Source organism: Rhinatrema bivittatum, chromosome 15 (genome assembly GCF_901001135.1).
Source record: "Rhinatrema bivittatum chromosome 15, aRhiBiv1.1, whole genome shotgun sequence".
NCBI lineage: Eukaryota > Metazoa > Chordata > Amphibia > Gymnophiona > Rhinatrematidae > Rhinatrema > Rhinatrema bivittatum.
The window spans coordinates 34,307,547-34,334,191 of record NC_042629.1 but is presented as its reverse complement, the minus strand read 5'-3'; the positions used below and the strand labels follow the sequence as shown (position 1 = coordinate 34,334,191).

Genomic DNA, 26,645 nt, shown 5'->3' with positions numbered 1-26,645 from the left:
GTCTGATTCCAAATCATTTTTCTAATTCACTACATTATTAGGTACTAAGGCTTTGTTGTGTAAAAGCCCTAAAATTGTCTCTGTTCATGTCAAACCTGTTTCTTGCCTGGAGGGGCCTGTTTAGAGAATAGGTTAGCATCTGAAAAATACCCTCAAGCAGTGGTAATTAAAAATAAAAGGTACCAGGTTAAGGCTGGTGGCAGCCTTCACCTCCACTCCAGCTATAATGGGGAAAGTGAATCAAGTTCAGAAAAATTCCAGGTCTTTGACCTGGCAGAAAACTGACACTGAACAAAAGTTTAGATATTAATCGAGAAATGTATGAAACTGAAATTCTGTGGCTCGTGAGCTCAGCTACACCCAAGCTTTGTAAAGCAATGGTATTCTTGAAAGTTAAAGTACTAATACAAGATTTTAGTTTAAAAGAGGATGCATTTTCTGGCACTCAGTTTTTCTTTTTAATTCTGTGTTTTCCCTTCTCCTCCTATCCCAGGTGGCCTGTGTTCCTGTTGTAGCCAGGCCAGCTGGAGGGAAGGCTTGAGATTGCCCATTTGCCTGGTAGGCGTCACTGTAGTAGTAGCAGCTGCTGTCTTCCATCCCTGAGATGGAGGCGGCATACCTAACCCATCTGGCCTTGTCGGACAGGAGGCTCAGACTTGTCTCTGGAGCCACTTATAATTGATTTTGTGGTTATAGATGCTCTTTCTGGAGAGGGGACTTTGCAGCAGAGGACAGATTTAAGAGAGCTGCTTCAGATTTTGATTGTTCCAGACAAGAACGGAGAGAGCTGTAGTACTGTCTCAACATTCTTGAGCATGGAAGTTTGTTTGTACATAACCCTGATTTTAAAAACAAAAACACTGGGACAGAATCGGTATTTTATTTCAGATGCTGGATTAAGCTGTTGTATTTTGTGATATTTAATTGTGATAAATAGTTTTCTGTTTTATCACAAACAGGCTCATATGTTACTTGAATGAAAAATTCAAAGAATTCCCTGTTTTGAAATGTCATTTAGAATTGTGTATGAATTTAAGTGTGCAATTTGTTTGGATCACTAACATCAGTCGTGCTCCATCTTGAAGCATGCACTTCAACCAAAAATACATTTTATGGTCTTCCACAATCTTATTTTCTGTACATCAACAGCCCGATTTTTAAAAAGGGCCACGTGCGCACAGTATGCATTTTCAGAAGGGCCTGTTGTGCACCAAAGTGCTGGGCCTCTCCAAAGGGGTGGGCTGGGACAGCGCCATTAGCCACTGTCCTGGGGAAGTGCACACCAGCAGCTGGCCAGTGCACAGAAGATACTTATGCTCCGGAGCATAAGGAAGTATGAAAAAAAAAAAGGTGGGGATTAGGTAGGGATAGTTTAGGGGTTGGGGAAGAGGGAGGAAGGGATAGTGTTAGGATTAAGGAAGCTCCCTCCCAGTCTGCTCCTTAATTGGAGCAGACTGGGAGAGGCCTACTTGTGTCGCTGTGTGGTTTTGTTTTTTTTATAGATCCCCCCCCCCCCCTCCCATTGCGCATGTCACAGACATCTGCCTGCACATGCGCACACGGATTATAAAATTGGGCGCACATGTGCGCAGATATCGTATTTTTTATACGCACTTAAATGAATTAACCCTGGTGTTAAAATATTTTTCTCTCCAAAAAAAAAAATAGCATAATCTCTTTTTTGATGGCTTATTAGATGGTGTGTTAGAACTCTTAACAACCCTTCAGCAATTGTAGATTTGCATGTAGACTATCTTTCTGAGGCTGCAGATTATATTGAGCATTAAATTCTTGGTGATTGGTTTTTCTATAGGCAAATTACATGCCTCTGTCTACAATAGAAGTTTCAATCTTTGCTGGGCACCATAGTTCGGTAATTGTCATACTTACAAAAATGTCATATGCCACTTGAATATTAGGAAAGTAATTTAAAACTTGTTTTTGAGGGGCTATAAATCGTAAGAAGTTATAATAAACCAAGTGTTTCCCTAAAGCAGGAGTGACCAACTCCAGTCCTTGACAACCACAAATAGGCCAGGGTTTCAGGATAGCCACAATAAATATGCATGAAATAGATTTGCATGCACTGCTCCCTTGTATGCAAATCTACCTCATGCATAGTCATTGTAAATATCCTGAAACCCAGGCCTATTTGTGGCTCTTGAGGACAAGAGTTGTCCACTGCTGCCCTAACAAGGTCAAGCAACAGTTTTATGTATGAACTGAGTGTCTAGTCTGTCCATTCCATTAGCTATACATAACATTACCCTATCATCACATCTTTATAATACTCTTGCCACTGTCTTTCAAAATCTTTTCAGCTGTGCTTTACAGTAGTTGATAGGCTAAATATGTCTGCTTCAGATGTCAAAGAGCTGCTCCCATGTATTTAAGAAAGTGCTCTTACTGCAACTGAACAGAGGTTTCCAGCCATCTGCTGCCTTTTGTGAATTAGTTACATGTGCACTTGTACATGCACAGCTCCTAGAGACACTTTCTACAGTTAAAATCAATTTTCTCAAGTTAAAAGTATTTTTCAGAGCACTTTATAAGCAAGATGTAAACTACTACTAGTCATTCTTGGCTTTTGGTTTTTACAGTTCTTGTATGTTTTTTGCCAACCAGATAACTGGTTCAGACATTTCTAAAACTATTAAATGCAATAAAATACTTTTTCTGAAAATTGCAATTTTGTACAGTTATTTTTTTCTTGTTTTGCCCTGAATGCCTTCAGGGTATAGGTGGCCTGCTTGTGACTTGCAAACACACAAAACCAAACACTGCAATAGAATAGCCAATAAATAAGCTGAGTTCCAACACAACCTTCAAACTTTATTTTTACCATATAATGTAACACCTTCAGTATACAGTACAATGAGCTTTTGTAGCTATTCATATACAGGATGTTTTTGCTTTTTGTTTAAAGCTTATGTGCAGACTTGATGCGTCCAAGTTTCGGTTCAGACCACAAGTAGCCATCAACTGCTCCCAGTACTAGTGCAAGTTGGCTGTCCATCTTGGGGGAGGGGGGATATATTAATTAATAGTGGGGCTTGTTCCCAGACCATAACAAGAACATACAGGGTTTACAATTTTTGTGCTTCCATCTCTTGCCTATAAAGTCCTGTGAAGTACATTGTAAAAAAAAAAAAAAAAATATATATATATATATATATATATATATATATATATATAAAATAAATTTCTCACTTTTCAGAGATGTAAAACAATACAGTGAAGGGACAGACAGAACAGTAAAGTAGGAGAAAGTGGTATGTCAGAATAAACAAATAAGTGCTTTTATTGGGTAATTATCTTTCATTCATTCTCCTCTTAGATTTGCCACTGATGGGGGTCTGCCTAGCCTTTGCTATGCAACCCAGTCAAATGCATAGTTAATTAGAATGACTTCTGCAATGTCTTTCTTTACATTTAGGTTTTAAAGATATAGTTTTAAAACTTTTTTTTCTGTTCACATTTCTACAATTTACATACTAGTTTCTACAAGCTGTCTAATCTGTACCATGTCCTGCAGCTCATTTTAGAATTATGTTTCCACTGAAATTTTCCTCTGGTTTTCCTTAAATCAGCTGCTATTAATGTCCCATGAAAATGTTGTCAAACAAGCAAAGGTAACATGTTGAACCCTTCAGACTAATACAATAAGGGGTAGATTTTAAAAGCCCTGCGCGCCTATTTTGCATAGGCTGCCTGTGCGGGCAAAGCCCCGGGACGCGCACAAGTCCTGGGGCTTGCTAAAATGGGTGGTCCTGGGGGAGTGTCTGTGGTCCAGGGGTGTGGCCAAGATCGAGGGAAAGGGGTGGGAGGGGAGGGGACAAAAAAAAAAAGTTCCCTCCGAGGCAGCTCTGCAGTTCGCAGGCTGCCGATTTTGCGCAGCCTTGCTCGCGTGCCGACCCCGGATTTTAAAAGATACGTGCGGCTATGTGCATATCTTTTAAAATCCGGCGTTCTTTTGTTCGCGCCGGTTGTGGGAACAGAAGTATGCGTGCGTGCTTTTTTTTTTTAATGTACCCCTAAGTGTTTTCTCTCTGTTCCCTATGATATTTCTATGCTTAGTCCTGTAAATACCCTTCAACTGGAGTTTTGATTTAAAGATATGAGAGAAATTGTGTTATTCTAGTACCATACACACCTAAATGGTGAAGATGGTATCAACAGCTCAATGATTTCCAGGGAAAGTATTTTGGTAGGGCAGCACAGATGTCTTCCTACTGCTGTGATAATGGGGCACAGTTTTAAATTAAATATCAAGTGTTCTAAAACAAGACAATGGATTCTTTGTTTGGTTGTTCACTGACAAGGATGCTGGGGTGATCTGTGCCCGAAATGGTATTTAATGATGGTGATTCAGAAGAACTGAAATAAATCACAGTGAACCTGGCAATGTAATAAGTCAACTTAAACTAAAGAGTAGCAAATTAGCTGGACCACGTGGCTTGCACCCTAGCGTTTTGAAAACTCGAAAATGAAAGTGCAGCTCTATTACTAGTAATATGCAACCTATCATTAACTTCCTCTATTATACCTGAAGATGGAAAGGTGGCCAACATAATGCTGATCTTTAAAAAAAAGGGCTCCAGGGGTGAGTTGAGACTAGACTAGTGCCTCCGATTGCATGGCCAGGAAAAATTGTGGAAACTATTTTAAAGAACAAAATCACACAACTTATAGAAAGACGTGATTTAATGGGACATACCTAGCATGGATTTATACAAGGGAAGTCTTGCCTTGCCATTTTGAAGAGGTTAATAAACATGTAGAATGGTGAGCCTGTGGATATAATGTATTTGGATTTTCAGAGACAATCCTGAGCAAAATACAAAGTCATGGGAGAGGAAGCAATATACTATTGTAGATTGCAAACTAGTTCCAAGATAGAGTAGGACTAGTCAGTTTTCTGATGGAAGAAAGGTAAACAATGGCTTCAGGGCTCTATACTGGGACTAGTGATTCTTTTTTTATTAATGATCTGGAAAAGGGAATGAGGCATGAGATCAAGTTTGCAGATGACAATTATTCAAGGTTGTTAAATCACAAGCGGCTTGTAAGAAATTTCATGAGAAGCTTGCAAGACTGGGCAGCTGAAATTTAAGATGGACAAGTGCTAACCAATGCAAATGGGAAAAATAACCCACGCTGTAGTTAGTTACAGGTAAATTGTTAAAGGCTGGCACGCGCAAATCCCGGGAGCTATGCACACGGCTGGGCTGTACGTGGGCCAAGCACATTTTCAGAGGAGCTCAGCCATGCGTGTATCTCCCAATTCATATAGAAGGGCCAGGCTTTGAAAAAGGGGCGGGCCTGGGGCCGGCTGGTGTGCATAACTTACTTCTGCTCAAAGGATCAGGAAAGTTGAAAAAAAAAAAGAGTAGGGTGGGTTTAGAGGGAGGGAGGAAGGTCAGTTAGGGGGATAGGGAAGTTCCCTTTCAGTTCGCTCCATAATTGGAATGGACTGGGGGGAGGGGTTAAATTCCCCCCCCCCCCCCCCCCCCCCCCCAATATGCCAGTATCCGATTTTGTATGGAATTTTAGAATGTGTGTGGTGACACGCACATGTTATAAAATCGGCATGGGCCGGGAAATCCTTGGCTCTGTGCAATGGTATTCAAAAAAACATACAATGTTAAGAATTTTTAGGAAAGAAATGGAGAATGTCATAATACCTTTATTTCACTCCTTAGTGAGACTGTACCTAGAATATGGGGTGCAACTCTGGTTCCTGCATCTCAAAAAAAAAAAAAAAAGAAAGTTGAACTGGAAAAGAAAGAAGGGTTTCCAAAATGATAAAGGGGATGGAACAGCTTGTCTCTGAGGAAAGGCTAAAGCCATTAGGGCTGTTCAGCTTGGAGAAGAGATGGCTGATGTGGCATATGCTAGAGGTCGATTAAAATCAGGAGTAGAATGGAACAGGTAAATATGAAACTTATTTACTCTTAAAAAATATACACTCAGGAAGCTAGTAAGTAGCACATTTAAAATAAAATGGAGAAGATTGTTTTTCACTCAATGTACAATTAAGCTCTAGAATCTACTGCCAGATGATGTGGTAAAAGCAGTTAGCAAAACTGGGTTTAAAAAAAAGTTTGGACATGTTCATGGAGAGAAGTCCATAAACTTACTAACCAGGTAGGCTTGAGGAAAGCAGGATGTATCTGTTTGGAATCTTGTCAGGTAGTTGTGACCTGGATCAGCCACCGTTGGAAATGGGATACTGGGCTTTATGGAGCCTTGGTCTAATCCAGTATGGCACTTCTTATATTCTTAAGATCAACTATAGGAGGAGTTTAGCCAACTATCTAGAACCTACTTGTTTGATAATTAAAGGTAAGTTTAGGAACAAATTCTGTAATAGTCACAATTTGATCTACAAAATGTTTGTTAGAAATTTATAGGTAGGGTGTTAAAGGCAAACAACTGAATACTGTCATAACCATCTGTCCCTTTACCTCTCCATCAAACAACCACTGGAACAGGGAATAGCCACCTCCTCTCCTCAAGAGCCATAAATAGACCTGGTTTTTTAGGATCTCTAATGAATATGCATGAGAAATTTGCATGTACTACCTCCACTGTATGCAAATATCTCATGCAACTTCATTATGGATGTCCTGAAAACTAGGCCTGTTTGTGGCTCTTGAGGACTGGAGTTGGCCACCTCTGTACTAGAAGTAATGCAGTAGTGATTTCAAGTATAATTAATAAAAGTGCTAAGTAATAAATTTATCAATATATTTCCCATTCACAACAAAAAAAAATACTGGACCCATAACTTATACAGAAAGATTAAATTACTAATAGCACCAATTGCCAAGGCTTCAACCCCACTTACTGTCCATTTGCACATCTTTAATATACATTCACAATCCAATCATCTTAAGAAACAAGTCTGGCTAAAGTGCAGACTCTTACATTTACCTACTTCATGCTTGGATCAAAAAGGGCTAGCAGCATTCAGGATCCAAGCATGGAAGGAGTTGGGGAAGTTTTGATAGCAAAAGGGGGAACAGGTTTGGAGGTGGAGGTGATTATCCAGGGAGGGAAGGCAGGAGGTGGGAGAAAAAAATGCCTCTGATCCTGCCATGGGCTCTCTTCATCCTTTTGCTATATAAATGTAAAGCTATATCCACCTTGAAGTTACCAAATGAACTTAAATGTTAAAGTTTGTTTAGAAGAGAGTTACCTAATCTTAGAGCAGCAATCAGAGAACCAAGGAAGCCAAGCTTCAAATCCCACTGCTGCTTCTTGAAACTTTGAGCAAGTGATGTCACTCTCTGCTGCCTTGGGTATAAACTTAGATGCTCTGTCATCATGAGAGGCACAAAGCTGCAGAAATTGGCTTTGTGGCTCCCGCAGTATTTTCCCCTATCGTAAAATACAATACAGAAAAATATAGCGCTGTTGAATGGCCCAAACAATTTGTGCAATGGCAGCCCTGGGCCTGTGAGACTGCCATGGTTTAGAGCAGGGCTTCCCAAACCTGTCCTGCAGACCCCACAGCCAGTCAAGTTTTCAGGATATCCACAATGAATATGCATGAGATAAATTTACAAATACTGTATCCATGATATGCGAACTTACCTCATCTGTATTCGTTGTGGACATCCTGAAAACCCAATTGGCTATGGGGTCCCCAGGACAGGTTTGGGGAGCCCTGGTTTACAGCCTGCTCAGCCCTGAGTCACTTAACCCCTGCTCCCACACACACAAAAAAAAACCCTGGGAGTCTCCACAGATTCTCCCTATTCCTTTCACCCCCATCTCTGGAGGCAGCCATAGTTTAAAATGTTTTGAAGTCAGCACCAAGCCCCATACTCAACCCCTGCCCTTTCAATACAAATTGAGGCCTCACTCCCCCCCCCCCCCCCAACATACACACACATACACACACACACCCACCCCCTCCAGGCCCCCAAAGTACTTACAAATTATGCCCTGGTGGTCTAGTGAGGGCCTGGAGTGCCCCTAGACTCTGAGCCTGGTGGCAGCCATTTTTCAAACTGGTGCCTGCCAGCCCTTTGCCTCTATCCCTAGAACCTCCTCCCACCACGTCTTGCCCGTAGCCATGGGATCTAAAGGGAACAGGAGCAATCCACAGTCACTTAGGCCCCTCTGGTGGTGCACTGATAAGTATCGGCAGGGCAGGAACTGCTAGATATTGCTCCTGCCCTCTTTGGACCCCATGGCTATAGGGTGAGATGTGGGTGGGAAGATTTGTTACCGTTTCACTGCAAGTTTAACCATCACGGACTATAGTAAACAAAAGAAACACAAAACATTTATTTTTCTTTCATTTTGTTTATATAACAAAAATAAATAAGAAATGTTGACATTTCCTAATTCATTTTAAACTAAAACACATCCTTACTTGTTAATGGTAGGACATACAATACTAGAGTTAGAATTTTTTTTTTCTCCAGGAACACTGCTTAAAAAATTAAAAGAAACTTAGAGGTGAATTTTCAATACTTTTGCACATAAAACTAGCACTTACACATGTAAAATAGCATAGAGGGGAGAATATGCTATTTTAGAAACCTCAACATACATGTGTAAATCTGGGTCCATGAGTAAATATATGCATATAAAAAAGGGGGGACAACATTTACATGAGTAAGTTGCTTTAAGCAATTTATACATGTAAATGTGGCACCTTCCTCGTGTATATTAATTCCTGCTCAATCTCAGAAGTAAGTGATCATAAACATTGTAAAAGTGAAAAAATGAGGGGGTGGGGAAGGGGGTTCTGGGTGAAATAAGGGGACTTCAGGCTGAAGAGCCAGGAGGATCTTCATTAGCTGCAGACGGACTGGGAGAATTGGTAGCTTTCCTAGCATGTAGACAGATGGACTCAGGAACAGTGGGTTTATGCTCCTCTGCCAGCAGATGGAGACTGAGCAAGCTGATGTCACATACATATAACCCTGCAGGGACCCCAGCCTGCCAGTATTCTCAGTCTCCAGCAGATGGTGGACATGCATCTCCCTATGGGGATTGTTTTGGGTTTTTTGAAAGGAGAAAACCGAAAGTTGAATTTAGGGAAAAGAAAGCTCTACTCTCCTGCGGCGATACCAAAAGATCACTCTCCCAGTTGAGAATTCCTGAGGTGATTTCCGTGGTCCCTCAGAGGTGTGCCTTGGTCCGGTAGCTGGATTTCCCAGCATGGACTTGGCTGCTCGTTCAGCTGAAAGGCAACGGGTGCAGAAGGCCAAGCACAGCGGTGACGGCAGATGCCCTCTCCTCCCTGCAGTGGAGACCGTCTCTGTACTCAGCCGGTAAGTGCTGAGCTCGAGTAAGGTTTATAAAAAAGGGGAACATTTTACAGAGATGGTTACAGGAGGTTTTTTTGGGACTTCCTCCGGACTCTGTGCTCGGCCTGCCATACTGACATTCATTCCAGCTCCCGTTGGAGTTGGGGAACTGGGCAGCCTGGCGGGTTGAGCAGCCCCAGTGGTCTAGGCCCCACAGTTAGGCTTTGTTGCTGCACTCCACGTTGTAGGCCGCAGCAGCATTTTCACAAGCTCCTGAGCATGTTTTTCTGCCTTCTACAGGCCGTCGGCGCGCGCAGCTCGTCGGCTCTGCATACGCATTGTGTGCTCAGTTTTGGGCACACCTTTTGCACGTGCAAGTTTTGCACTGTTTCAAACACTTTGCATGGCGCACAAGTTATGCGTTTGGCTTGCCGCGCTTACCTCTCCGGTGCTTAATATTCGTGCACATACATTTTTGGGCACGAGCTGTTCAGACGCACGTTTACCGCCATGATGGAGCTGGTAAACAAGAAGCCTAAGAGCCTCTCTCTTTGTGTTGCCTGTCATATTAGGGATTCTCAGCCTGACCTGTCTTCTAAAGTGTGAGCGCTGTTCGGATGCTCAGGATGAGTTGTCTTCCTCAGATTCTGATGATGGGTTGGTGACTGCCTTGGCTGGAGGGATGCCAGACCTTGGTTCTCCCTTGACTAGCTCCTCTGCCGGAGAGGGTAGTTCTGTGGGCCCCATTCCAGTTCCATCTGGACTTGGTTTGGACCCAGCTACCTTTTCTTGGGTGGAATTTATTTCAAGGCTTATAAGCTTTTCTTCAGGCACAGTCCTCTGCTTCACCCAATCCAATCAGGTCGGACCCTCAGCCAGTGGCTCCTCCCTCTTTCAGTCCTATGCTAAAGCGATGGCGCTTGCCTCGGCTCCCTGCAGGTACTACCGACGAGAACTTAGATGATGATAATGAGGCAGATGCGGATTCCCTGGAGGATGGGGAAACCCCTCCGTGTCTGGAACCATATCACACCATGTTGTGGTTCTTTCACAGAGCTGAACTGCCGGCCCTGATTTCCCAGATTTTGAAGCAGCTGGGTATTCCTGGTGTGGATGCCATGTCAGACCCGAAGAAGAATCCCATTTTGGTTTCCTTGCGTAAAGCTTCTTGTATTTTTTTCCCTGTGATGGACGCCATTCAGAATTGATTGATCTTGAATGGGATGCCCCAGAGGCAAACTTTAAAGGGGGTCAGATGTTGGAAGGCCTGTACCCCTGGCTCCAGCTGTGCGAGAGCATTTGCGTTTTCCCAAAGTGGATGCACTCTTATGTGTTGTCTGTAAGCAGATGACTATCCCTGTGGAGGGAGGAGCGTCCTTGAAGGGTGTGCATGACAGCAGGATTGAGGCTATCCTTAAGCAAGCCTGTGAGGCAGTGGCGATGACGTTACAGATTACCTGTTGCTCCCTAGTGGCACAATCTTGTCTACTTCTCACTCAGGAGGTTGATGATTCTGAAGAGAATTCCAGAGCGGTTATGGAACCCGCTGCCTCCTTTTTAGCAGACACGGCTACGATTTGGTCCATACCTCAGCCAGAGGAGTGGCTTTGGTGATAGCAGCCAGACATCAACTCCGGTTGAGAAATGGTCAGCTGATGCAGCCTCCAAAGCTAATCTTACAAAGATGCCCTTTAAAGGCTCACACTTGTTTGGGAGTGAGTTGGAGAAATTGGCCAGTAAGTGGGGCGAATCGCTGCTTCGATGGTTGCCAGAGAATAAAAAGCAATTGCAACACCCCTTTGGTATGAGGGGTTATCTCCGGGGTTCCGTCCCTACAGAAGGTCGACCTTTCAGAGGACTCTGCCTTTGGGAAGGTCTCAGTCCTTTCATCCCAGACAGCCCAAAAGAGGAGAGGGCTCAGGTAGTGGATCTTCCCAAGCTTCTCAATGAAGGTTTGTTGACCCACCTTTGGGAACAAGAAACAGGGGGACATCTTTCTCTCTTTTATCAGAGGTGTGTCCTGAAGGTGATACGAGAACGATATGTGCTGGAATTTCACAGTGTTCCTTGGGATGTGTTCGTGGTGTCTCCTTGCCACTCTCCACAGAATAAGCAAGCAGTGGAGTCTACGCTTCAAAGGCTCCTCAGGCTGAGGGGCTATGGTTCTGTTGCCCACATCTAAAAGTTGGGGCCATATTCCATTTATTTTGTTGTGCCCAAGAAGAAGGGTTCCTTTTGTCCCATCCTGGATCTCAAAAGGTCAATTGTCATTTGAAGGTGACTCATTTTCACATGAAAACCTTACGCTATGAGATAATGGCAGTGGAGTCAGGGGAATGTCTGATCTCCCTGGATCTGTCTGAAGCCTACCTTCATATTCCCATCCATTTGGAACACCAAAGTTCTACTTTTTTTGGTGTTGGAGTGCCACTATCAGTTTCAGGCACTGCCCTTTGGTCTAGCCACCACCCCCAGAATGTTTTCCAAGGTTATGGTGGTAGTAGAGGTGGCCTTGAGAAGAGAAGGGATCCTGGTGCACCCATACTTGGATGGCTGACTGATTCGAGCCAAGTCTCAGGAAGAGAACTGCCTGGTGACGCACAAGGTGATCTACTTGTTGCAGGAGCTCGGTTGGGTGATGAACCTGTCCAAGAGCAGTCTTCAGCCATCCCAGTCGTTGGAGTATCTGGGGGTTTGGTTTGAATCGGGACAGGAGGCTCATCTGAGAAAAGGAGTTTCCTTGTCCTCCCCGACCTGGTTGGTACTTACGATAGAAGCAAGTTTCCAGGGTTGGGGAGCTCACTGTCAGGAGCTGACGGCCCAAGGGCGTTGGAATGTCGAGACATTCCGCTGGAACATCAATCGCCTGGAAGCCCGAGCGGTCCGGTTGGCATGCTTAAGAGTTCAGCCATAGGCTGCATGATGTTGGACAACGCAAAAAAGGTGGCCTACATCAATTGCCAGAGAGGAACCAAGAGCCAGCAAGTGTTGCAGGAAATAGACCAACTTATGGAATGGGTGGAGAGTCATCTACAGATTATCTCGGCCTCTCATATTGCAGGAAAAGACAATGTAAGAGTGGACTTTCTCAGCAGAGAGAGTCTGGGCCCAGGAGAATGGATGTTGCCACAGAGGCATTTCAGCTGATTGTAGACTGATGAGGCCTTCTGTTCCTAGACTTGCTGACGACTTCTCGCAATGCGAAGGTTCCTCGATTCTACAGTCACAGGAGAGATCCAAGGTCTCTCGGCATAGATGCTCTCGTACAGGTCTGGCCAGAATCCATATTGCTTTACACCTTTCCTCTGTGGCCAGTGCTGGGCAGGGTGATTTACAAAATCGAAGGCCACAGAGGGCTGGTACTCCTGGTGGCACCGGATTGGCCCAGGCATCTGTGGTATGTGGATTTGTGGAGACCCCTCTTCGGCTTCCGCCATGCTGGGATACGTTACAGCAGGGTCCATTTCTTCACAAGGATCCGACTTGGTTCTGTCTTACGATTTGGCCCTTGAGAGGGCTCGCCTGATGAAGCGTGGGTATTCTTCCGCGGTGATTTCCACCTTACTCCACAGTTGGAAGTTCTCCACTTCTTTAGCCTATGTGCAAGTTTGGAGAATATTTGAGGTCTGGTGTGAGGTGTCAGTTAAGATCCCGCTCATTCTATGTTGAATAAAGGGTTGAATAAAGGATTGGCCCTTAATTCCTTGAAGGTGCAGTTTGCGGCTCTTGCTTGTTTCAGGGGTCCGATGAATGGTGATTCCTCGTCATCCCATCCTGATGTGGTATGTTTTTTGAAGGAAATGAAGTATCTTAGGCTTCCCTTGAGGTTACCAGTCCCCTTGTGGAGTCTTAACTTGGTGCTGGATTTCTTGGTGGGCTCTATGTTCTGACCGCTGCATAGCCTTTCCTTGCGGCTGTTGACCTTGAAGACAATGTTCCTGGTGGCTATATGTTCCGCACATCAAATTTCTGAGCTGCTGGCCTGGTCTTGCTGTTCCCTCTTTCTTGCCCAAGATGGTTTCGGACTTTCATTTGAATCAGTCCATCTCCTTGCCATCCCTAGATATGGTCAGGGATGAGGAGCAGTCTCGCCTCCTGCGCTCCTTGGATGTCAAGAGACTTGTCATGCAGTATCTGGAGATTTCCGAACCTGTTTTTCCTCCATGGTGAGAGTAAGCAGGGTGCTCCAGCTTTGCAGGCTACCATAGCTTGCTGGATTAAGGAGGTAGTCATGGCCACGTATGTAGATGCTGAAAAGCCATTGCCTACTCAGGTTAAAGTACATTCCACTAGGGCTCAGGCACTATCATGGGCGGAGATTAGATTGTTGTCTCCTGTCGACATTTGCCGAGCTACGTCGTGGTCCTCTTTACATACGTTTTCCAGGTTTTATCGTCTGGATGTGCAGGTCCAGGAGGACCAGCCTTTGCATGGGCAGTATCGACTGGATCGTGGATAGCCTCCTACACTGTTCAGGAGTAGCTTTGGTACATCCCACTGGTCCTGGAGCCCATCTGTCTACACGGTAGGAAATGGATAAATTACTGACCTGATAATTTTGTTTTCCTTAGTGTAGACAGGCTGACTCAACATCCCGCCCTCAGCTGCCACATGAGTGTGTCAATAGTCCTCCTGTGGGGCTCTGGATCCCAAGGGATTACTGGTAAGTGTTCATCCAGTCCCTAGATCGGGGTACCTGGATTCTTACGCGAGTTCAGTGTTTCTTGTTGGTTGAATACTGTTATGGTTGACTGTTTTTAATCAAGTTTTTCGCTAGTCTGTCCACTGCTACTTTTGAAGAGAATACTGGCAGGCTGAGTCACTGCAGGAATATATATACTGTGACATCAGCTTGTTCTGTATGCATCTGCTGGCAGGGGAGCATAACCCACTGGTCCTGAGTCCATCTGTCTACACTAAGGAAAACAAAATTATCAGGTAAGTAATTTCTCCATTAATTAGTAAAACCTATGCATGTAAAAGCCAACTTACGGGGTGTAAATATGTCTAAATAACACATGTAAAATCTACTCTTCGTGGAGTGCAGGATTTGGTGAGAGAGGTAACTGTGTTGGAGCCGCTTGGAAATAGTGATCATAATGATCAGATTTGCATTAATGACTGGAAGGGGGACAATAAGTAAATCAACAGCTCTAGCACTAAACTTTCAAAAGAGAAACTTTGATAAAATGAGAAAAATAGTTAGAAAAAAACTGAAAGGTGCAGCTACAATGGTTAAGAGTGTATAACAGCGTGGACATTGTTAAAAAAAACCAAAACACCATTTTAGAAGAACAGTCCAGATATATTCCACATATTAAGAAAGATGGAAGGAAGGCCAAACAATTACCAATGTGGTTAAAAAGGCAAGATGAAAGAGGCTATTTTAGCCAAAAGATCTTCCTTCAAAAACTGGAAGGATCCAACTGAAGAAAACAAGAAAAAACATAAGCATTGGTAAGTTAAATGTAAAACGTTGATAAGACAGCTACAAGAGAATTTGAAAAGAAGCTGGCTAGAGAAGTAAAATCTCATAATAAAATCTTTTAAAATATATCCGAAACAGGAAGTCTGCAAGGGAGTCGATTGGACCATTAGATGATCAAGAGGTTAAAAGGGCACTTAGGGAAGATAAGGCCATTACGGAAAGATTGAATTCTTTGCTTCAGTGTTTACGAATGAGGATGTTGGAGACATACCCATTCCGGAGACAGTTTTCAAGGGTGACAATTCAGAAGAACTTCCCCAAATCATAGTGAACTTGGAAGATGTAGTAGGCCAGATTGACAAACTGAAGAGTAGCAAATGACTTGGACCAGTTTATATACCCCCTCTGGGGTCTTGAAAGTACTAAAAAATGAAATTTCAGACCTATTACAAGTAACCTATCATTGAAATCATCTATTGTACCTGAAGCCTGGAAAGTGGCCAGTGTAACCCCGATATTTAAAAAGGGTTCCAAAGTTGATCTGGGAATCTATAGACCAGTGAGACCGGAAGTCGTCAGCAAGTCTAGGTACAGAAAACTCTCTCAGACTACTTTTAAAGGACTGAACACAGCTGTCTCGCCCAGTCCTCCTTAAGATTGAGACCTGCAGGTTCCAGGGCTCCAGGAAGTCCTTTTACTGCCAGAGAAAGTACTACCCTCCTGCTTCTTGGGCATGCACATCACGTGCCAGCTCTCAGGGTCGCTCACATCAATAGCAGACCCCTAGGCCTTAAGCCGCCCCCCCTCCCAGCAAAGCCCCGCTATGGGGTTTTGACTACAGGCAAGGGAGCATGTGCCAGATTGCCGTACTCTCAGCCCCCTGCCCCCCTGGTCAGGGGTTGGCTACATCTATTTGCGGAGCATTATGTTGGACCAGTGGATTCTCGCCATCATTCGCCAAGGGTACCTGCTCAACTTCAGGGATGTCCCAGAGGACTCTCCCCCGTGTCCATCGTGGGGTCTGTCCACTCATCACGAAGTGCTTATGACAGATCTCTGCCCTACTAATGGCCAGGGCGGTCGAAACCACCCCCCCCCCCCCCCCCCCCCCCAGCGGGGCCGAGGGTTCTACTCTTGGTACATCCTGCTACCAAAGAAAACAGGGGGTCTGCACCCTATTCTTGATCTGAGGACCTTAAACAAGTTTCTTCAAAGAGAAAAGTTCAAGATGGTCTCTTTGAGCACCCTGATCCCTCCCCTGCAAAAAGGAGACTGGCTCTGCTCCCTTGACCTAAAGGATGCCAATGCCCACATCAACATCTTCCCCAACCACAGGAAGTATCTCCACTTTCTAGTGGGCAAGGAGCATTTCCAATACTGCATGTTGCCCTTCGGCCTCGCTTCGGCTCCACGGGTCTTCACCAAGTGCCTGGTGGTTGTGGGGGCACACCTGAGCCGGCAGGGTGTGCACGTGTTCCCCTATCTGGATGATTGGTTAATCAGAAGCAACACCCAGCAGGGGGCACTCCGCTCCCTGACACTAAGTGCCTGTGTGCTGTAGTCTCTAGGATTTGTCATCAACTACCCCAAGTGCCATCTCAGCCCATCTTCACATCTGGGCTTTATTGGAAAAAGACTGGATACGGGTCAAGCCAAGGCGTTTCTGTCCCACACCCTAACACTTGTCCTGGCAACACTGGCGGGTTTGGTCCGCCGCAGTTGTCAGGTTTCCGCTCATCTGTTGCTCAGTCTTCTGGGTCACATGGCTGCGTCTGTCCTTGTTACCCCATTCACCTGCTTGTGTATGCGCAGTGCTCCATGGACCCTGTGCTCTCAGTGGCTGCAGGCAACCCAGGACCTCAATGCACCTGTCTGCATCACGCAGCCTCTTCAGGCCTCCCTGTCTTGGTGGGAAAATCTCTCCAATCTGGAGCAGGGACTTCCATTTCAAGCTCCTCCGCACCAGACTGTGTTCACCATCGATGCATCCACTCTGGGATGGGAGGTGCATGTGGACAGCATCCATACACAGGGTCGATGGAGGCACAGGAAGCTCGCTGCCAGAACAACTTCCTGGAGCTCCGAGTGATTGCTAAGCTCTCTGGGCGTTTCAGGATTGTTTGTCTCACAAAGCTGTTCAGATTCAAACGGACAATCAGGTTGCGATGTGGTACATCAACAAACAGGGAAGCATGGGCTCCTTCCTCCTTTGTCATGAGGTGGTGCAGATATGGTCCTGGGCCCTATCCCAAGGCATGCTCTTGCAAGCGATTTACCTGGCTGGGATGGAAAATGTGGTGGCGAACCACCTGAGTCGGGCGATCTGACCACATGAGTGGTCACTGGACCCCTTGGTAGTAGACCGGATCTTCCACCTGTGGGGAACCCTGGATGTGGATCTCTTTGCAACAACAAAGTCAGCCACTTCTGCTCTCTGTTCAGGAGTGACAAGTGACCAGCCTCGGACACCTTTGCCCACACTGGGGCAAGGGTCTTCTGTATGCGTATCTTCCGCTTCCACTGGTAATGAAGACTCATGAAGCTCCAGCAGGACAAGGGCCCATGATCCTGGTGGCCCCATATTGGCCGAGGCAGGTCTGGTTTCCAATCCTGCAAGACCTGTTGGTCAGACAGCCCATCTGTCTGGGGACTCCCCCCGATCTGATCATGCAGGATCGGAGCAGGCTGTGCCATCCAAATCTCAGGTAATTAGCTCTGATGGCCTGGATGTTGAGAGGCTAGTCCTGCAGTCCCTCTACTTCTCTGACGTGTCTCAGGTACAGGTAGCTTCAAGAAAGCCTTCTACTAGGAAGTCTTACAGGCTCAAGTGGAGGAGGTTCTCCGTCTGGTATGGAAGTCATGGCTTGGATCCATTCTCCTGCCCCATGTCGCAGTTGCTAGATTACCTGTGACACCTCTCGGAGGCTGGCCTGAAGACCAACTCAGTCAGGGTCCACCTGAATGCCATCAGTGCTTACCATCAAGGTATTGGTGGTACGCCCATCTCTGTGCAGCCTATTGTAGGCCGATTTATGCGGGGGTTGCTTCAGATGAAGCCTCCTATGTGTCCTCCTGTTGCATCATGGGACCTCAACGTAGTGCTAGAGTGGCTCATGCGTGACCCATTCAAGCCTATGTGCTCTTGCGATATGAGGTACCTAATCTGGAAGGTTCTCTTCCTTGTGGCGATCACTTCGGCTCGCAGAGTTAGTGAGCTTCAGGCATTGGTGATGTATCCGCTCTACACAAAGTTCTTTCATGATAGGGTGAGTACACAGGACCACCCTAAGTTTCTGCCTAAGGTGGTGACTGATTTTCATCTTAATCAGTCTATTATTCTGCCCATGTTTTTCTTGAGACCTCATTCTCACCAAGTCTAATGGGCTCTACACAGTTTGGATTGTAAGAGGGCTTTGGCCTTCTAGCTCAAATGCACTACAGGCCACAGGTAGTCCACACAACTCTTCATATCCTTTGACAAAAACAGAATAGGTGTTGCGGTGGTCAAAAAACTCTGTCCAACTGGCTGGCGGATTGCATCTCCTTCTGCTAGGCGCAGGTGGACCTTCAGCCTGGAGGCTTAAAAACCCAACTCTCCCTGCCTAGGGCTCATTGTTTGGGTTCATACTGTCTCCCTGTGTTACCAACAGCACTGCAGTTATTTTTGTGCCCGTTGGCACCTGGTTTGGTGCCTGTTTGTCATAAGCCTTAGTGGGAGCAGCCTGTAGCTTGGTATTCACCCATCTGTGAGGACCACCATCCTGCTTGACCTAGGAGAAAGCAGAGTTGCTTACCTGTTCTCCTAGTACAGCAGGAGTTTAGTCCTCAGGAAACCCGCTCGCCACCCTGCGGAGTTGGTTTCTCATGGATGCGTGGATAGTGACATGCTGGGCATGCTCAGTGTGCCAGTCAAAGTTCTAGAAACTTTGACAAAAGTTTTCCATGCTGGGCTCTACCTGATGTCACCCATCTGTGAGGTGTAACATCCTGCTGTCCTAGGAGAACACCTGTTACAGATAAGCAACTCTGCTTTATCCGGCTATATTCTGATTTATCTAGCTAAGTAGTAGCAGTCGGATAAGTCTTAAAAGTTGGATAAATCTAAAACGCACTACTTATCCAGCTATCTGGCTTAGCCATCTAAGTAGCGCTTTTCAGACTTATCTGGCTAAGTAGCAGTTTTGCCACTTCTTATCCAGATTAAATCAGAATTTATCCAGATAAATGCTGCTACTTATCTGGATAAATCCAAACTTGTACACCATGTAGCTTTTACATACGCACGCACTCATATTTTATAACCTGCACATACTGTATGCGTGCAGGTTTCCCACTCAAATTGTGTGAAAAATGATTCTACCACGCTGGACAAGGAAAACTAAAAGTAACATTTCTTTAAAATATATTTGTCTCCTAAATTGTATATAGTACTATATAGCAACAGTGTACACTACTAACTATGCAATAGAAAGGTAGTTCAAATTTTTAGAAAATTATGTTCAAATGCTGCTGGAACTAATTTTGACAACAGAAGGAAAGTTCCACAAGGAAAACCATTTGTTTTCACCAGTATACAGCAAATTCAGTGGACACATCCAATGTTATCCCAGTTTGAGTACTGGAAAAATAATGGAAGTTTGGTCTTCTTAAGCCTTGGTGGAAACAAAGACCATTATTTCAAAAATTGCAACCATATTCAGAACTACAAAAATAATTACAAACCCAGTGACACTTGTCAGTGAAGGTGTGTGCTATAATTAACAGGTGATTGTACTACTAAGGTACATTTTATTGACTGGTGGTCTTTTATGGAGTTTAAAAGCACATTCACCCTTCTACTTAATAAGCTAACATTTTTTTAATCATTCGTGCAATCACAGTTAATATATGTACCAAACAGCATGAAATTAAATCATCAGTGTATAGTGACTGATTAAGTTGGTGGTGCACCATAAATTTTGCTGCTACCATGTAGCTCAATCATAGTTAAATCCTTGATAATTATTTTCATGAGGAGAATAAGCTTATACCCCAGGGGTAGGCAATTCCAGTCCTGAGAGCCAGAAACAGGTCTGGTATTCAGGATATCTACAATGAATATATGTATGACATATATTTGTATGCACCACTTCCAATGTATGCAAACATCTCATGCATATTAATTGTGGACATCCTGAAAACCAGACCAGTTTATTGCACTCCAGGACCCAAGTTGCCTACCCTTATCATATCCCCCTATGTGCAAGCGTGTTATATTTTTCACAACTACATGCCCATGAGATAGTTAACACTGAAGATGTGAAAAAGGCCTTCATGCCAAGCCTACATCACAAGGTCAGTGTGCTCCCCCACCACCCACTCAATACAACAAGGCCACCCAACCCCTTATTATCCCCATGATACACAAAGATATCACCCCTACCCACCAGCACAATAAGAAAACTGCCCAGAATCCTTAGAAGCCCATCAGACCTCCTATACCACCAACCCTGCCAGGACTTAATCTCCCCATATTGTTTTGTAGGCAGGTGAAGTGCTTTAACTCCTGCAGTCTTGCCTAACACCGTCATAATTGTATCACCGTCACATTTTGTCCACATATGGGTGAAACTGTGAGGCAGCACTAAGCTGGTGACATGAAACCAATAGATAAGCACCTCTCTTCTACCTAAGGAAAGGGGAGGTTGGAAGGGTCAGGCAGCCTTGTACAGATAGCCTGTGAACGTCAAGGAGATGGGCAGGGCAGGGAAGGCTAGGAGAAGTAAAATGTACAGTGTACCCAACTTCCAGGCCAAAATATTTTAAAAAATCATTTAAAAAGCAGTACACAGAGCAAACATAAGTAAAGCACTGCCACTCATTTAGTGTCACTTTTTACATTTAAAATATTAACAATTTAAAAATACAAATAGAATTGTTTAAAACTCTGAAGTCACATAGTCAAAATGAATGTGTTATGTGGGAGATGTTACCTTTGTCTGGCATCTGCCTCTTACCCTCCCAGCTGACCAGCCTAAGTCTGAAGCTGTCTCACACCCTCTCTGGAGCAGTCTGTGTCCCTGAGACTTCCTCTCCCAAAAGGTTCAGCAGGAGAAATAAAATGCAGCACTACTTTTCAAAAGCAGCTCAGTCCCAGTCAGGAGGACAAGCTCTGTAGTTAGGGAGCGGCTACGAAAAAGTTATAGAGGGTTAAAGAAGAAAATTAAAAGTGCTACAGGTTATTACATGCTTCCCTCTCCAATGACTGCAGCTTGCAGAGGGAAAAGAAACAAATAACTAAGACCTTGAATTAGCAGCTTTAACTTTTCTCTGTTCTCCCCTTCAATCGAGAACTTCATTCCCTAAACCAGGGGTAGATAATTCTGGCTCTGGAGTGGCCACAAGCAGGACCCTCCACAATGAATATGCACTATATGCAAATATCTTTCATGCATATTCATCGAGAAAACCAGACCTGTTTGTGGAGCTGAGCTTCTGAGGACATTTCCCAGCTCCCCATTCTTTCAGGTGTAGACACAGAGCCAGTCAAATGACTTAAAAAAAAAAAGTCTAAAATGCAACAAAAAATAATTAAAACCATGATGATAAATAATAACTGGTGCAGCTGTTCACGCTTACACGATAATTGTGAAGTAATTTGAAGCACTAGTGATTCTTTAAGAATGTATGGCTATCCAAAAAATGACAGGCTGTTTGCCATTTTTTCAAGTTTATACACTGCTCTGCACTACTGGACTTTATGGCCCTGAATGAAATAACTTTGGTAGCAGCCATTTTCAAATCTACACATATGTTGTCTGTAAATCATAATCTCTCTCACATTTTCCCATCACACTAGCTAGGAGGATAAGTGCATGCTGCCACTAGAATGATCACCCACAGAACTGCAGCAATTTCATGGTGTGAAATGTCACAGCTTGGTTATGCAGGTGATTTCAGTGGGACCCCTCCACATCGCCAGGTAGGGTTCAGAAGAAGCTGTGCTTGTGTTCTATGAAGGAGATCCGCGCAAAGTAAGGAGAATGCACACAATAATTACTTGATAACTACAAATGCCTAAAAAATTCCATGTCACAAAATAAAGATCCAGGTATCAGTTCCAGATGAAAAATTGAAAAGCTACCTTGGTTGGATTAAAAGGCTTTTAAATAATATTTTACTCAGCTTGACTGTGGTCTCCATTGTGACCCTTAGCTTTGTCATTCATGAAAATTACTATTACACGCTGAGAATAATTACTTTATAATTAAGGAAGTCAGCTCACTCATAAAATACAATTATTGCATTTTCTGACATCACGTATGAATCGCTTGAGTTTCTCCAAAATTAGATTCTGCTATATATACACATAGATTAAAGGAAAACAACATTGTAGCCTTGCTAGCTGAATCGTCCCCACAATAAAAAATCTGCAAAGCTTCCCTTTATAAGATTTATTAAAGTACTCTCCACAAATTAAATTTTTGTTTCAATAAACATTTTTAAAGTATGGATGAGCACAAGTATTCGCAATATAGCAAATAATATTTTTTTTTTTATAAAGGTTTAATTGTATGTTGCTAGAGATCTAGTTATGGTAAAAATTGCTGCATAAATTGTACTCGTGCTACTACATACTTTAAGAATGGCTTCTGGATGACATGTGGTAATGTCTACTTTTTTCAGCTTGTAGTCTGATTCCATCCTACTGCCGCCTGAATCTGCTGTTAATATAATTAGCCCATTTTCCTCACCACCTATCAGTTGCTCCCGCTTCCCTACGTACAGCTGTCGCTTTGCAGTTATGATGAGGATGTCACCAATGTAAAAAAGATGCAAGAACTACACAGAATTTTCTCTTTTCCAGTGTGTCATCTTGAGATTACCACACAAAATGTAACCTTTACATTAATTATTTCATATGTGTTCCATTGCCTATTTACGGTTGGAAAAAAATTATTTTAATCAGGTTTGGGTAAAGCTAAAAACACACAGAACGAGGTAATGTTATAGGTAACAATATCTGGCAAACTAAATCATGAGGGAATATTGTAATCCTTTAAGTGTAATGGTCTGTGAAGCGAAAGGATTTGTTATCAGAAATGTTGAGGAGCAAGTTTTGAATCTGCCTTGCTCGCCTTGCTTCTGTCATGAACCTCCTAGCTCGCTCTTTGGCAATCAGCTGCTCAGTTCGTTTTTCCATTCTCTTTCTTGCCAGCCATCTGTAAAGAATAATCAGAATACTGAGTTTGCATTATTTTGGGTTCAACCCATCAAAAACAAAATCCCTGCTGGAGTCTGTGGACACAGTAGTAAAATGACTGGAAAGTACAGCACACCATGTGTAACACTGTCAAACCCTTCCATCAGAAAGTCTGTCTCAGAGCAATTGGATGGCCCAGAAGAATGGATGTGGAGTCTTTTGCCTACAGCTTTCTGGTTTGAGTCCATCTTAGGTCAATAAGTACGAACAGCTTGGCCTACATGGCATGAGTTGATGATTTAAACTAGTTTCCAGTGGACAGTTAACTGACCATTTTTCATTGCATGCTCAGAGAGAATTGAACTGTGGACTGCAGATGCCAACTGTGTTCTGCTCCTCTGCAAAAATTTAAGCACACATTTGTGGTGCAGAAGCAACCTCTGGGGACACCCAGAAAGGAAAATTGGTTCTTACCTGATAATTTTCGTTCCTGTAGTACCACGGATCAGTCCAGACTCCTGGGTTTTGACTCCCCTCCAGCAGATGGAGACATAGAAGTTCTGACGGACTCTGCCATATATACCAGGATGCCACCTACAGTCCGTCAGTATTACTCAATCACAAAGCAGAATGGTACCAAACCAAACTAACTATATGCAGTAACCTAACAACTTAAACTGGTTCACTAACCCCCAAGTGGGAACAGAACACATGAAACATGGTAAACAAAATGATTCTGCAGACTAAACAAACGAAATGCTGAACAAGCGGACTCTCCATTACCTGTGAATGCCAAATGGGCGGGACTCTGGACTGATCCATGGTATTACAGGAACGAAAATTATCAGGTAAAAACCAATTTTCCTTTCCCTGTACGTACTCAGATCCGTCTAGACTCCTGGGAAATACCAGAGCTCTCTTACCTACAATGGGATCCGGAGAGGCCCGCTCTTAGCACACCTCCAAATCTGCCCGCACCCGGGCCCTGGACATCCAGCGGTAATGCCTGGCAAAAGTGTGTAACGATTTCCAGGTAGCTGCTCTGCAAATCTCCTGCGGCGTAATTTGCTGACATTCCACCCACGATGCCACCTGAGAACGAGAAGAATGTGCACAAAGCCATTTGGGTAAAGGTTTACCCCTCAGCAAATATGCAGAATTGATAGCCTCCTTCAACTATCGGGCGATAGTGGACTTTGATGCCATGTTACCTCTTCTGGGGCCACTCCAGAGCACAAAGAGATGATCCAAGACCCGAAAACCATTGGTAACCTCAAGATAACGCAGCAGTCCAATTTCTTTAAGTCCCTAGATAGAGGATCTGAATGATCCAGGTCCGAAAAGGAGGGAAGCTCCACAAATTGATTCAGATGAAAGGAGGAGACTACCTTCGGAAGGAAGGAAGGAAGGAAGGAACCGTTCACAAGGATACTCCAGAATCCAAAATCCTCAGGAAGGGTTCCCTGCATGACAAAGCTTGAAGCTCAGACACCCTACGAGCAGAAGAAATTGCTACCAAAAACACCACCTTCAACGTCAGATCCTTCAACATTGCTCTTTTCAAAGGTTCAAAAGGTGCAGCAAGTAAGGCCAAAAGAACTAAATTTAAGTTCCAGGACAGACAAGGATGTCTCACCGGTGGCCGTAAATGCTTCGCTCCTCTAAGAAATCAAGAAACATCCGAATGCATTGCTAATGGTACCCCCCTGAATGGTACTGCGTAAACAACCAAGCGCTGCTACCTGCACCCGCAAGGAACTACACGATAATCCCTTAGCTAAGCCAGCTTGAAGGAAGCACAAAATATCCGGCACGGACGCTCGGGTAGGCAGAATCTCCCTGTCTACACACCAAGCCTCAAACACCTTCCATACTCGCACATAAGACAGAGACGTAGAAGCCTTACGCGATCTCAAGAGCGTAGATACTACCGCGTCTGAATATTCTTTGCTCTTCAGACGCTGCCTCTCAAAAGTCATGCCGCTAGACAAAAGCGATCGACCTGGTCGAAACAGACAGGTCCCTGACTAAGTAGGTCTGGGAGATCCGGAAACCTCAGAGGAACCTGCACTGCGAGATTGACCAGATCCGCAAACCATGGACGACGCAGCCACTCGGGAGCCACTAGGATCACTTCTGTTGGGTGTAACTCTATTCACCGGAGTACCTTGCCGATTAGAGGCTAAGGCGGGAACACATAAAGCAACACATTCGTCGGCCAGGGAAGTACCAGAGCGTCTACTCCCTCTGCTCCCGTGTCCCTGCGGTGAGTAAAGAAGCGTGGGGCTTTGGAATTCCTGAATGTCGCCATCAGATCCATGCAGGGCGTGCTCCATCAGCCAGCTCCCACTCCCCGGGATCGAGACAATGTCGACTGAGAAAATCTGCGTGCACGTTGTCGACCCCTCCAATGTGGGACGCCGCGATACTGACCAGGTACTGCTCTGCCCAGCTGATCAGCAGTCCAGCCTCCAAAGCCACAGGCTGACTCTTGGTTCCACCCTAGCAATTGATGTAGGCCACTGTGGTCGCATTGTCAGAGAGAACTCTGACCGATTTCCCCTTGATGAGTGGGAGAAAAGCCTGCAATGCCAGGCGCATCGCTCTGGTCTCTAGACGATTGATGGACCTCTGTGACTCCTCCTGGGACCACTGCCCCTGCCCGACTTCTGTAGACAAACCGCTCCCCAATCGGAGAGGCTGGCATCCGTAGTCACTACCGTCCATTCTGGGACAACCAAGGGAATTCCGCGGCTCAGGTTGTCCTAAAGGAGCCACCAGTCCAGGCTGGCCCAGGCTGCGTCTGGTAAAGGTAAAGGCAGATGAAATTGTTTGGAAACCGGATTCCTGTGAGAAAGCAATGACGATTGCAACGGCCACATGTGAGTGAAGACCCATGGAACCAGCTCCAGGGTCGAAGTCATGGACCCCAGAACTTGCAAGTAATCCCAGACCTTCGGCGGATGTTTGGACAATAAGGATCTCACCTGTCCTTGCAATTTGGCAATGCAATCTGCCATCAGGAAGACTCTGACCAGATGAATGTTGAACAAAGCCCCCCAAAACTCCAAGTATTGGGAGGGAATTAGACGACTCTTGGACAGGTTGACCACCCAGCCGAGTGCACACAGCAGCTGAAGTACCCGGTCTATCGCTTTCTGGCAAAGCGCTTCCGACTTTGCTTGAATCAGCCAATCGTCCAAGTATGGATGCACCAAAAATCCTTCCCTGCGCAGTTGTGCTACTACCACCACCATGATCTTGGTAAACGTTCTGGGCACGGTGACAAGACCGAAAGGCAGAGCCTGAAACTGGTAATGCTATCCCAGGATGGAAAACTGCAGGAACTTCTGGTGATCGGCTCTGATCCCGACGTGCAAATACGCCTCCGTCAGATCCAGGAATGCTAGAAACTCCCCCTGCCGCACTGAAGCAATGACCGACCGTAATGTCTCCATGCGGAAGTGGGGTACCCAAAGACATCTGTTGACCTGCTTTAAATCGAGAATGGGCTGGAAGGTTCCCTCCTTCTTTGGAACCACAAAGTAAATGGAAGTAAGAGCGACCTAGTCGATGTTCTGCCGGAGGGACGGGAGAAATCGCACAGAGATCGAGAAGGCGCTAAAGAGTCTCCCGTACCGCCCGGCGCTTGGTTGCATATCCGCAGGGATAGACCAGAAACTGATGGCAGGGCCTTCGTGCAAAATCTAAAGCGTAGCCGTGTCTTATCACCGATAGAACCCACTGGTCTGACATGAGTTTGGCC

General features: G+C 44.8%; 1 protein-coding gene across 3 annotated transcripts in view; it reads right to left on the bottom strand.

Moving 5' to 3' along the window:
• Window positions 1-19,162: 19,162 nt before the first annotated feature.
• The window catches only part of CCDC181 (coiled-coil domain containing 181), a 109,568-nt gene continuing 102,085 nt past the window's right edge, over window positions 19,163-26,645 (bottom strand). For 2 of the 3 annotated variants that reach the window (XM_029578940.1, XM_029578942.1), the window contains one exon: window positions 19,163-22,898. In XM_029578940.1, the coding sequence (XP_029434800.1) occupies window positions 22,736-22,898 (163 nt within the window). In that variant the 3' untranslated portion in view covers window positions 19,163-22,735. The remainder of the gene's footprint in view (window positions 22,899-26,645) is intronic. The other variant, XM_029578941.1, reaches the window with a different exon arrangement.